This window comes from Porites lutea, chromosome 5 (genome assembly GCF_958299795.1).
Source record: "Porites lutea chromosome 5, jaPorLute2.1, whole genome shotgun sequence".
In the NCBI taxonomy this organism is placed as follows: domain Eukaryota; kingdom Metazoa; phylum Cnidaria; class Anthozoa; order Scleractinia; family Poritidae; genus Porites; species Porites lutea.
The window spans coordinates 15,754,156-15,767,061 of record NC_133205.1 but is presented as its reverse complement, the minus strand read 5'-3'; the positions used below and the strand labels follow the sequence as shown (position 1 = coordinate 15,767,061).

Below are 12,906 nucleotides of genomic sequence, written 5' to 3'. Positions count from 1 at the left end.
TTTTGGTGCACCAATATGGCCGCCGAAAATCAACAAAAACATCTGGAGTTCACTTGTTCTATAAAAGCTCCTTCTTTTCACTCGAGAACTAGTCTACGTGCGCATAAACATATCTTCTAATACTTGAAATGGTTATACTGCTGAAAATCAAGAGGAGAGACTTTTTTCCAACGAGACAGCCTTCCCTTTTTTGGTGTCACGCACTCTGAAAACTCAGAAGTTCAAATTGCTGTATTTTCGAAATGAAACATGCTATGGGACTGGAAACTTGTACAAAGATTAACTTTTTGTTTATCTTGAACCTAGTGTAAATAAGAATTCGTAAACCCTCGCTATTTTGACTTTACAAATTAATGACGTCACTGTGAAAACCATCTATAGAAAAAAGAACCTCGTTCCCAGGGTTCTCTCCTATCTCTCACTCCGTAGGGCGGGTAGGAGATAACCCTGGGAACAAGGTTGTAGAAAAAAGAGGATACCAGCTGGACTACCAGCTATAAATAAACCCTGCTTCGACCCTGCTTCACAGGTTTACATAAGGGGAAGAAGGTTAGGGAACGCCAGGTTATGTCCCGGGAAAGGTCTAGTTTTGGGGTGGGAGGGGATACTCGAGCAACGTTTGGGTATACAGGGTATAGGTGAGCCGCTGAGGGTTCCCTGAGGAGGACAAAAAAACCTAAAATACATACCCTGTATGTTAGCTTATGTACAGACACCCCATCCACTCAAGGGGACGTCTGTACACAAGCTATCCTGGATTAGGATTAACCTGTTTCTGTAGGCAACACCCTGTTTATAATTACCCTGGGTGCCAGAGACTTCTTCGGTCTACGGCCGAAGATGTGTCGGCCTTCGGCCAACACCGAAAATTCCGACCGCACGCGAGAAAAACCTCTGGTACCCAGGGTAGTCTATAATTCGTACTCGCACAAAATTATATACCATATTTCCTCGAAAAATAGCCGTCCCTCGATTAATTGCCTCCCTCGAATAATCGCCCCCCTCGGTGGAAAGACTTAAAATAATCGCCCCTTCCCCGCCCTTCTCGCCATATTCTCTTCCTTTTATCCCCTCCCTGTCAAGTTGAGGTGCAATGAGATCCAGCAAAACTGATCAGTGACGATTCAAGCTCTGAAAATTAATAAAGGAACTAAATTTGGAACACTTGAAAAGCCCAGGTCCAGTTTATTTAACTTCCAGTGAGCAATATTTGAAATAATCGCCTTCCCTCGAATAATCGCCCCTTTTTTGTGACAAAAAAGAAATAATCACACCCGGCTATTATTCGAGGAAATACGGTACCCTGTCGTGTAATTATATACCCTGTTTAGGACAGCTACTGGAGAGGTCAAAAACCATAGCCTGTACCGCGGCACATCCCCGTGTAGGCCATATAAGGGAATACCCGCGTGGGTCTAGTGGACTCCACTTTGTAGAAAATCAAGAGGAGCGGAAAGTAACTTCTTATTCTTTGAGCTGCAAGTACTGTTAACAACACTAAATTATTGTCATGTCTCTTAGGTGTACTGTCACTAGACGATGGTGTGTGTTGACACTCCCTTGTTTGGTCCAAGCGGGTAGATGCCACTGCTGCAAGGGTATGGTTTAACAAAATTTCACTATAGGCCTTTTTCAAAAAACCCATAATACTCTTAGTTATCCCAGCAAAATTTTGCATAAGCATCGTTATGCATCATTTTAAGAATTTTTGTGCGTCGTTTTCAACCAGAAGCCTTTCAAGAGTGTGATGGCTGGCGGTGAGCAGTCTGCATTTGAGGTTCCAAGAACAATGTTTCAAGAGAATGTAATTCCACGATCCAATTCCTATACCGTGATAATGGGAAATCGAAACGAACCAGGGACACGAAAAAAAAGTCTCTTATCTTTGAAGGATCAGGGTTAAAAGACCTCAGGGGCACCCCTCTAGCAAGCCTCCCTTGCGTGCCCACAGGTATCAATACTTAAAAAGAATGCTGTTTTTGGAGGAGCCTTTCTGACCCTCGCTTGCCCCGTACCGCGAGAAAGGCATTAGAAATCAGCACTATTCAATAACAGAGGCATAAATATATTACGCCCTCACCATCTGTTCAACCTCACCCCCGTGCATACAAGAAACAACTTCAAATTTCAGTATCTCAGAGTCATGTTGTAAAAAACACCGAACTGCTAATGTCGGGAGGGTTGGCGTTGACTTTTATGTAGCACGTAAAGATTGACTATATGTGACTGGCTCCAGGTTGATACGTTATCATACATCGGATCTAGGTGGGATATCAGGCTGCGTTGGTCCTCTTATTTGTTCTGCTTTTTTGGGGAGCGGGTGGGGTGGGGGTTATTCATACTGGAACTACATGCCATCTGTTGACAGTCTAGGGGATAAAGACGGTAGGTACATATCAGCCAGTTATATGAATGATTTGGTTGATAAACAAAGAGCCAGCAAACTACTTGAAATTTCAAGGAAAATGGGTCCTTTAATGGTCAACATTCCAGCGTTCAGCCTGAAGTAACCCATAATTTGGTTAGACATCAAAAAAAACCTTAAAGTGGAGAGCTCTGTTCACCTTTCAACAACCAAAGCCAGGCCTCCCTTTTATCCAGTTTTAAAGACGAACAGGAGTGTATTATCAGGTTTAAAAACTAGAGGCAAAGCCGAGTCCTTAAACCTGATAACACACGACTGCGAGTTTTTGGAACGGCGTCAAAATCTTTGATATACAGTAGATCAACTCATTCTTGCACTAATAATTTATTTAGATTTGGGGTTACTTTGGTCTAAAAAATTGGGCGTAAAGTTTAGCCATGACTTTATTAGATACAAAGACACTCATTAAACGCTAATTTCTTTTCTTTTTGGCAAGTTTTTGAAGTGGATGTTAACTGTGTATCTGTCATCAGGAAGCCAACCAGTCAACAAACTTTGTGAGAGCAACTGCATTTATTTTACTCAAAACCGTCATAGTAACGCAAAGGGCAAGCTATCAGAAGTTATGAATTACAAAACGAAATTTTTCATGCAATATAAAGGCAAGGTATTTAGTGCTGTCATAATGGTAGCTTTTAACAATAACTTGTGTGTGTACCGTATGTACATTACAACTTAATAATAACTGGTCAACAGCTAAAGTCCATCAAGTCAATACACAGAGTTTAAGTTGGCAAATGTCAAAATTTAATCAACTTCTTCAATGGTGGGACCAGAAGATTCTTGGCCTGCACTACCAGGCTGAGCTCCACCTGGAAACCCTCCAGTAGGCATACCACCAGGCGCTCCACCTGGCATTCCACCAGCACCACCAGCACCCTGGTAAAGCTTGGTGATAATAGGGTTGCAAACCTTCTCTAGCTCCTTCTGTTTAGCTTCATAATCTTCTTTTTCACCAGATGGATTTTGGTCCAGCCATTCAATCACTTCTTTGCATTTGTCTGCAATGGCTGTCTTGTCTTCTTCACTGATCTTGTCTTTCACTTTGTCATCCTCAATTGTGCTCTTCATACTGTAGGCATAGCTCTCCAGGCTGTTCTTAGCTTGAACCTTTTCCCTCACCTTGTCATCATCTGCCTTAAACTTCTCTGCATCGCTGACCATGCGTTCAATTTCTTCTTTGGACAACCGACCTTTGTCATTTGTGATGACAATCTTGTTCTCTTTTCCAGTGCTTTTATCCTTGGCAGAAACATTCATGATTCCATTGGCATCAACATCAAATGTGACGTCAATCTGTGGTACACCACGTGGAGCCGGAGGGATGCCAGTCAGCTCAAACTTTCCAAGATGATGATTGTCCTTTGTCATGCCTCGCTCACCTTCATAAACCTGGATCAACACAGCGGGTTGGTTGTCAGAGTATGTGGTGAAAGTTTGACTCTTCTTTGTTGGAATCGTAGTGTTGCGTGTGATAAGTGGTGTCATAACACCACCAGCTGTCTCGATTCCAAGGGACAAGGGAGCCACATCCAAGAGAAGGAGGTCCGACACAGCTTCATGTTTGTCTCCTTTCAGGATAGCTGCCTGTACGGCCGCACCATAAGCTACAGCCTCATCAGGGTTGATGCTCTTGTTTAGTTCCTTCTTATCAAAGAAATCAGTCAAGAGCTCTTGGATTTTTGGAATGCGAGTCGACCCTCCAACAAGGACAACTTCATGGATTTGATTCTTTTGGAACTTTCCATCCTTCAGTGCCTCCCCTACTGGGTTCATAGTACTACGGAACAAGTCAGCGTTTAGTTCCTCAAATTTCGGACGGCTTACTGTCACATAAAAGTCAATGCCCTCAAAAAGTGAGTCGATCTCAATACTTGCTTGATGACTTGAAGACAGGGTCCTCTTGGCCCTTTCACAGGCTGTTCGCAGACGACGCATTGCCCGCTTATTGCCAGAGATATCTTTCTTGTTTTTCTTCTTAAATTCCTTCACCAAGAAGTCAACCAGGCGATTGTCGAAATCTTCACCTCCAAGATGGGTATCTCCTCGAGTTGCCTTAACCTCAAAGATGCCATCCTCGATGGTGAGAACAGAAACATCAAAGGTACCACCACCCAGATCAAAAATAAGCACATTCCTCTCACCACCAGTTTTCTTGTCCAGTCCATAAGCAATGGCTGCAGCTGTGGGTTCATTAATTATACGTAGAACATTGAGACCAGCAATTATTCCTGAAAAAAAGACAGCATTATGTCAGTCACAGAATCCTATCATGCTTCAAGAAAAATACAACACTTTTGATAGAATGCAGGGCAGTCACGAACATTTCAAGTTACTGACGACAGTATAAACAATTTGCAGGCAGGGAACTAAACAACAACAAGTTGGTTCTTTTGATTCTATGTTCATTTAGTAACAAAATACTGTTTGGCAGGAGAACTGATTGTCATCACAACACCGGTATTTTCTATCAGGTCAAGACACTTGACAGTAGTAGAGGCAGCCCAGATATTATACTGTATCATAAGCTGACTCCGTCATTAATACAGGCGCATTCAGCTGTGACCAAGTTTTTGTCATAACTTTTTCGTTTTTAACACGAGGGCTGGGAAACTTTGAAAAGAACAACAAATATCATTTGGCAATAGTACAAAATATTCCGATTTCATTGATGGTAAATATATTTTGCTAAATTAGCGCTTCAAAGGACCCTACTGTTCAAAGAAAATCGCATCTAGTAAAAAAATTACTGATATTTTCTAGTATCGGCTTTAATTGACAACTCCAGAAATACCATAACATACCATAATGCTGTTTGTTTGTCACCCCACAATTTTGCATTTAAGCATTGTTTCCCGAGAGAAACTGAAGACAATGCTTATGCAAAATTTTGGGATGACAAACAAAGAGCATTATGGTATGTTATGGTATTTTCTGGAGTGGTCAATTGACATAATAAATATGCCAGAGGAATTTCAGAAAAATCATTGGAGCAGAAGTCCATAACTAAAAGTCGCTCAAAATTCAGCTGTGAAATTGTTTTGGAATTTCAAAAATAAATTACTATCAGGTAGAAGGAGATACCAGTTTGAAGCTTCGAGACAAGTAAATTCAATGTTTGCTAATTCATAAAACAAAAGCCGATTGCCTATCATGCTATTCTTTAAAAGGTACTCTTTAGTTTTAGAACCACTATAAATAGCTCCAAACCTTGCCATACAGTAGAATGACTTGTTCCTCGACATTTTTGAAATATCCCTTGGCAGTTTTGGCTCAAACGCCTGCTGCATGCACTGATGTATTGCAATGCATTTTCAACAACTTTTACTGCTGTTCGTTGCTTCCAACTCAGGAAAAAGATATTGAGATTGGATGCTACCTTAGAGCTCAGATAGAATTGTTCAGCACCTCTGTTTTTGACTACAAAATAAGCCCAAGGAGCAGTTCTGCAAAGAATTCACACCTCACCCAGGGGGGACGAAGGACAATGATGCCCATGCCTGTGAACCGAATGCCATTACGGTGCAAAATAAAATTACTGCAAAAAATACTGCCAATGAATAAATTTACAAAATTTTTGTCACTCCTTCCTTCAATGAATAGGTAGTTTTTTTCTTATTATGTTTTGATCTACAGTACATGTATGTACAGATCAGTTCCCAGACATGGGCATCATCCCGTATGAAACTTGCAGCGCTGTACAGCACCACAAAATTGCTTCAAAATAGCTGTACAGCAAAATTACAGCTGTTCAGCAGCATTTTAGAAGCCATGCAGCAGCTTCATTCAAGTTGCAGCGGGATGCAAAAGCGCTGTGCAGCCTTTGAAGGCTCTTTGAAGCTCTCGGCAGCAGTTTTGCAGTGCAGTTGCTGACTTCCAAATGCTGTGAAGTAGCTGCAGTAACGCTACAATTCAGCTGCGGTCAATCCGACTTTCTTGAGCGCGGATAACATGAATCGCCAGATAAAGCCTTAGCACAGATTACAGCTTTTAAAACGCGAAAACTTTTACTGTACCAAGGAAGATCACTTATTGAATAAACCTCCAAATTCTATGCCTTCGGAACAAAGACTCGATAAATGTCATTCCGTGACCGGCGAGTGTGGGAATGTTATCGCTAATTCCCTGGAGACATTCTAGGCCGTAATCTAATTGTTCGGCCCTTTTGCATGAGATCCCATTACATCTCTAGACAAACACGGGATCGCCCAAACATTTCGGACCGTTGGATGAAAGGCGCAAATATTTTAAGTTTTTTTGTATCTAGTTCTGTTTCAAGATGGAAGTTCTGTTGATGTTTTTGGATGGAACAACTCAAAGGTATTTGCAAACATTGCACTGTACAGTGACTTCTACGCTAAGTATCGATGAATCGAACCAGAGTAAGCAACACAGATACAAGAATCTCAGCTGGGGTTCGCACTTAACATTTACCTTTCTTATACATTCATGGTAATGTACGTTCCTTAGTCCATTGTAAAATTTAACAACAACCAAAGTAAAAGTGGGTTGATTTCTTTCATGAAAAAAGTGTCAAAGATCGTGGATCATGGACAAAACGTCAAGGTGAGACAGGGTTTTCATTTGAGGCCGGAGGCCGGACGTTTCGTCCGGTCGTTTGCCATTCCACGTCCGGTACTTTGAGATCAATATTGGCGATTTTTTTTTACTACTGTATTATATATTTTTCTTACTAAGGCATCTCATGAACATACTGACTAGAGGATAACAGAATAATCAATTACATTCTTCAAAACGGCCATATAACTCTTTTTTCTTTGCTTATTGAGCGGCGGGATATTTTATTGGTTTCCCCTCTTCATTTAAACGGAATTGTTACCAAACATCTTTTTTGAAAATCAAATAAATTCGCAATGATAAGCCAATGAAAATTCTGTTGTTGCTATTCTCCCTCCCCCTCCCCCTACCAACTGACCATTTTCATTCAGTAATTTACTTTTTAAAGAGAATTTTTAAAGAGCGCCAGCATTGCCTAGGAAACTGTTTCCTTGGTTCCAGAAACGCTGGAAATGGCGTTTCTGAGTATTCTATTTTAAAAATTTCCTGGGGGAGCATGCCCCCAGACCCCCCTAGGTGCTTGCGCCTTTGGCGCTCACGGCGCGCCTTATGGCGCCAAGGAAAAATTCATGTCCGGTGCTTTCAGAAGTATGTCCAAAACAGTTGAAAAGATGATGTCCAGCTTAGCCCATTGCAATGAATCAAAATATCATTTGGCTGCTGTCCATGTAAACTTTACGTAGAACAATCGCTGTTAATCTCTTTATTTTTTAAAAAGATAATTTTCAATGTCTACATGTTAAGGTGGCTGAGCACAGTTTTGCGGGCGATGAGTGGTAACTCGCATGACGGCACGTGTTTAAAATCAGACATAAAACATGGCGGCAAAAAAAGCAAATGGTACACAGCAGACATTTTTTCAAAATCTACTCATTAAAATTTTGTGAAATTTGGCGGGATTTTTACTTTTATCGTATTTTAAATAATGAATTACTTCAAAATGTACAGTACATAATTATATTATTGATTATCTAAAAACCTGTCTGTTAAAATTTGGTCAAATAAGTTTCAAATGGTAATGATAGTAAGCTGTGTGCAAGTTTATAGGAAAATCTAATGAGCGAATTTTGAGTAAACTGAGCAAAAGTGAAAATTAAAGGTCGTATTCAATCATTCATGTTGCCATGGAAACTACGAAAACGTCACATTTTACCTGTCATTCTCAAACTCATTAATAATTCATAAAGAAAATTCAATGGAAATTAATGTTTAATGAGTGTTTGGATATCAGATGAAAAACTGCTCATTTTTGCATCCTTAATTTCTCCTTCAAAAATGATTTTGTTTGAGAAGAAATACCAAACATTCAACACAGTGTTTCATCACCAGATGAAAAACCTTGAAGTTCGTCAAAAATACTCCACTGCGCGTCGTATTTTCAACTCTCTTCTCGGTGTTTCATCTGGTGATGAAACACTGCATCTCATGTTTGATATATTACATCAAAATCTTTCATAAGTATATTTTTCACTTGCCAAGTTTCAGCTTGTGAGCTGCAACCTTTCTCTTGCCATGATTTGGCAAATGACATACGCTCACAAACTGCCAAAACTGTGTTCAGCCACCTTAATGGCTGTACTTACATTTACATTAGTGACCGTGCTAAATATTTACAAAGCGAGACTGTTGCAGATTTGTGATATGTCAAGTGCTTTTGTGTGCGCGTGTATACTAATAAAGTATCAGTTGCATTTTGACTTTCTAGTGGCTTTTACTCTGCTACTAAGGACTTGTCAGCTCCTCTACCATGTATTATGATTATTGGAGCCTGCATTTCTTTTTTTTGTTCTAACGAGTGGTAGGCCATTACCGATAACAACATTCTTTGTCTTTTCAAAGCCACTTTGCAGCCTCTTTGCAGCGTAGATCATGATTCGGGAATTTTCTGCACCGCTGCAAAAGCGCTGTTTATCGCTGTCAAAGGGCTTTCCACTGCAGCCGCTTTTATAGCTCTTTTGAAACGCCGTTGAGGATCCATTGCAATACATCAAAATGTATGTGGCAGGAGTTTGAACCAAAACTGCCAAGGGATATTTTAAAAATGTAGAGGATTAAGTAATTCGACATTAGAACAAGGTTTGGAGCCATTTATAGTGCTTCTAAAACTAAAAAGTACCTTTTAAAGAATAGCCTGATAGGTAATTGGCTTTTGTTTTAAGAATTAGCAAACGTTGAATTTTTTTGTCTGAAAATTTCAAACTGGTTCCTCCTTCCACCTGCCTAATTTATTTTTGAAATTCCAAAACAATTTCACAGCTGATTTTTGAGTGACTATTAGTTACGGACTTCTGCTCTAATGATTTTTCTGAAATTTCTTCCGCATAATAGTTATATCAATAAAATCGATACCAAAAATTTCAGTAAAAAATATCAGCAAAATTTTTTACTAGACACGATTTTCTTTTAACAGTAGGGTCCTTTAAGCACTAATTTCTCAAGAAATACCACCAAAGAAATTGGAATATTTCGTACTTTTCCAAAGCCCAGCATTTCCAGATATGAACAGGTTCTGTAATAAACATTTTGTGTACAAAGCTATTGTCCCAGTTCTGAGCTTTACATGGCTATGACCCTAGAACCACAAGAACAGGCAAACAAGACTGCTTGAAACTACTGTATGCAAATATTACGATGTATCTTTGTTGGCCTGTTTCTCATTCATCTATAGCTATCTTTCGGTCACATGTTGACATATATTTGTTATATTGAGGTTTATAATACAGGGCCCAATTGTTTCAAAGGTGAATAATAACACTATCCCCTGGATAGGGCAATTGGTTTTCCTAGTATTTACCCATTGGACAGTAATTTATACAGTGGATGTCAATATCCAGCGTTTGAACAACCGTAGCCAGATAACTAATGGTTAACCCTTTCAAGACCAGTATTGCTCTGTTTTGATTCAAAAATAAGCTTACATACCAGCATCTTTGGTTGCCTGTCTCTGTGAATCATTGAAATAAGCCGGCACAGTGACAACAGCGTCAGTGACCTTATCACCCAGATACGCCTCTGCTGTTTCCTTCATTTTGGTCAAAACCATGGAGGAAATCTGTCATAGGAAAAAAAAGGGATGTTAACTATTAGAAATAATGAAGAGCATTCTTCTCTTTAAAACTTGTGCTAAAGAAAGGATCAAGTATCTCAACAATTCGTTATCTTGTGGTGAAAATGGAGTTAAAAAAAAAACATGGTCACCAAGAAAAATATTTCAACTCACTTCTTCAGCATAGAATGTTTTAGTTTCTCCTTTGTGTTCAACTTGAATTTTGGGTCTTCCCCCCTCACTAATCACCTGAAAGAGAAAACAAAATGACCAACCATATTTATGGGAATTTGAAGCACGAGATATTGTTATATAAATACATGTACAACACCAAACAGAAAGCTAAAAAAATGAAGATCTCTCATCCAATCAAATAAGCCATAGAGCAGGAATCGAAACTGTTACGTATTTTCTAGAACAATTTTCTAGAACTAAGTATTCTCTGTCATCTTTTTTTGTACTTGTTATGCAACTCTAAAAAGAAAGATATCAGATGATTTTGTCAAAGGGAACACAAAGCATGATCGGCTTTAGGTCACTTTTTCAATAACACAGAAGTTTAAAAGTTGGCCCAATTTTTTTTCGAAGTTGCAATCCGTTTCCATCCTCGCCATCGACATCCAAACACGTAAATTTATAGTTTACCTGTCGCAGTAGATAAATTTTTAATAAAACTAAACCACTTTTGAACGGTTTTCTTTGATTACAAAGAGTATCAAGCATTAAAAGGAAATACCAAAAAATCGTGGCGTAACTCAGGACACAACTGCACCCTTACGCCACCAGCCCGCATGCGAGCGCTCTTTGCTTTCACCTCGTCGTTCAACCTCTTGCAAGATTTAACTCACCTTAAACGGCCAGTGTTTCATATCGCTTTGGACAGAGCCCTCCTCAAATTTTCTTCCGATTAAACGCTTCGCATCTGAAATAAATAAGTTCGTTTCCTCAGCAAATCGAAGCGCTTGGGCTTGAGAGCACAAAACATCTCTTTGAACGCGTTTTAATTCTGTTTCACAGCAAAAAGGTAAAAGAAAGAAATTTTATTAAAGTTCTCTCAAAATTAATTTGCAAAGCAACTCACCAAAAACCGTATTTGACGGATTGAGAGCGACCTGATTCTTCGCTGCATCGCCAATGAGTCTTTCAGAGTCGGTGAAAGCGACATAACTTGGGGTAGTTCGATTTCCTTGATCATTAGCGATAATTTCAACCTTTCCATGTTGGAAAACCCCAACACAAGAGTAGGTGGTTCCGAGGTCGATTCCTACGGCAGGGGCTGGCATTTTGGATCTGAGAAAACGAATGAAAAAATGTTACACAACCTCTTCTCTCTCGATGAAGCCGGCTCGCTGAGTTAAATGACGTTATTGTACACGTGCTCTGAATTTATGCGGTTTTGCCTCGTTCTGGAACTTTCTGGAACTTTCTGGAAAATTGCGTCATAGCTATTCTTTGCAAGAAAGTTATGCAACCACATCACGATGAAACTGCATTTTTTTATCATTTTGCCAGAGTAATCTCGGAGCTAGAGAGAAACCTTTATAAATTAACCAAGCTAGAGTAGCTGTTTTCAGTTCTCTTTGAATTCGTGTTTCGGCTTTGGTATATTTATCCCGAGACTGACTGAGTGGTTTCTAGTACGTTGTACCGTACAATCACGCGTGGTTCTGCACGTGACCAGATAGGTGACGCTCGTGCGCACTGACTGGAACCTATTTACATGCGCGTTGGTTACATGTTGTTGAATCGCGTTTTTCGGCAGGAATGGTTTAACCAATTTTCATGATTTTTGGCAGCCTTAACAAAGAGTGGTCGAATTTTAAGAAAATGTTTTTTAATTTCTTGCAGGTATAAAAGCGTCTGAGATATCGGCATATGTTTTAAACCGCATTTTTGCAAAAAATGTCAATAATTTCGAAACCTTGACAGATTTTTCTCTAACTTCGGCAAATAGGCCTCGGAACTCTCTAGTTTTTGTCTTTTAGTTAATAAATATTTGTCAGCTACTTTATTTTCCTACCTACGTACACTTATGTAAATATCTTTTATAGTGTGAAATAAAGAGTTGAATTGAAGTCAATCGTGACTGTAGAACTTGCTGCACAAATAGCTGGTCAAATTTAACCTTAAAATGTAACGCTAACACATTTGTGAAAGCTGACGGACGAATGGAGGGAAACTGTCGGCGGACTATCTCCTATCTGCAAGGGTACTCTTGCCCAAAGCTTCAGTTGCAAGAAACTGAGTAATCAAAAACATACTGCGAATACAGTTCACAATAAAGAAGGACAACTTTATGCTGAATGCTGGGCAGGATAAAAGAATTTCTATTTATCAAACCTACTTTGTATTTGTCCCTCTATTTGCGAAAGCTATCTTAACAAGGTAAATTATGTTATCTACGAAAAACTCTCAAGAGTTTTAGCGTCGCAAGTTTCCGTATCGAGGAGAAATAAAGCCACCAACTCCAGTACTTCTAAACGTCTATTAAAAGCCCTCACGGTACTTGGTAATTTATTCAAGGTTTTTAGACTAGACATCACATTCGCACGGGAGTTTACGACAGTGGGGATAAAGATGAAGAAAATATGGCAATCGTCTTATTCTTTTCATTATCCCCAATGGCAAAATGCTCATGCGAATGTGATGGCAAATCTTCCAAACTTGAATAAATTACCTAATACAATGGTCTTCGTTGCAGCTGAAAATTGATCGGTTGAAGTACTGGGGTCGGTGGCTTTATTACTCCTCAAGACGGGAACCTTTAGTACTAAAAACTAGTAGGAGATTTCCGTAGATGTTCAAGTATCATGCTTTGTTGAGATTTTTTTGCGAAAAGAGAACAGAAAATACACAC

General features: G+C 39.5%; 1 protein-coding gene across 1 annotated transcript; it reads right to left on the bottom strand.

Annotated features, from left to right (window-relative positions):
• Positions 1-2,919: 2,919 nt before the first annotated feature.
• LOC140936402 (heat shock cognate 71 kDa protein-like) lies at positions 2,920-11,418 on the bottom strand. Its single transcript, XM_073385869.1, has 5 exons — positions 11,131-11,418; positions 10,898-10,971; positions 10,224-10,298; positions 9,926-10,055; positions 2,920-4,656 (listed from the first exon to the last, which is right to left on the bottom strand). The coding sequence occupies exons 1-5, from the start codon at positions 11,330-11,332 to the stop codon at positions 3,173-3,175; spliced, it is 1,965 nt and encodes a 654-aa protein (XP_073241970.1). The 5' UTR covers positions 11,333-11,418; the 3' UTR covers positions 2,920-3,172.
• Between the last annotated feature and the right edge of the window lie 1,488 nt (positions 11,419-12,906).

Excerpts from the sequence above, each read along its gene's own strand:
- LOC140936402 (XM_073385869.1), bottom strand. The coding sequence starts at position 11,332 with ATGCCAGCCCCTGCCGTAGGAATCGACCTCGGAACCACCTACTCTTGT. Across the intron at positions 10,056-10,223 it reads AAACATTCTATGCTGAAGAA|ATTTCCTCCATGGTTTTGAC; the intron begins GTGAGTTGAAAT and ends TTCCTATGACAG. Across the intron at positions 4,657-9,925 it reads ACAGGCAACCAAAGATGCTG|GAATAATTGCTGGTCTCAAT; the intron begins GTATGTAAGCTT and ends TCTTTTTTTCAG.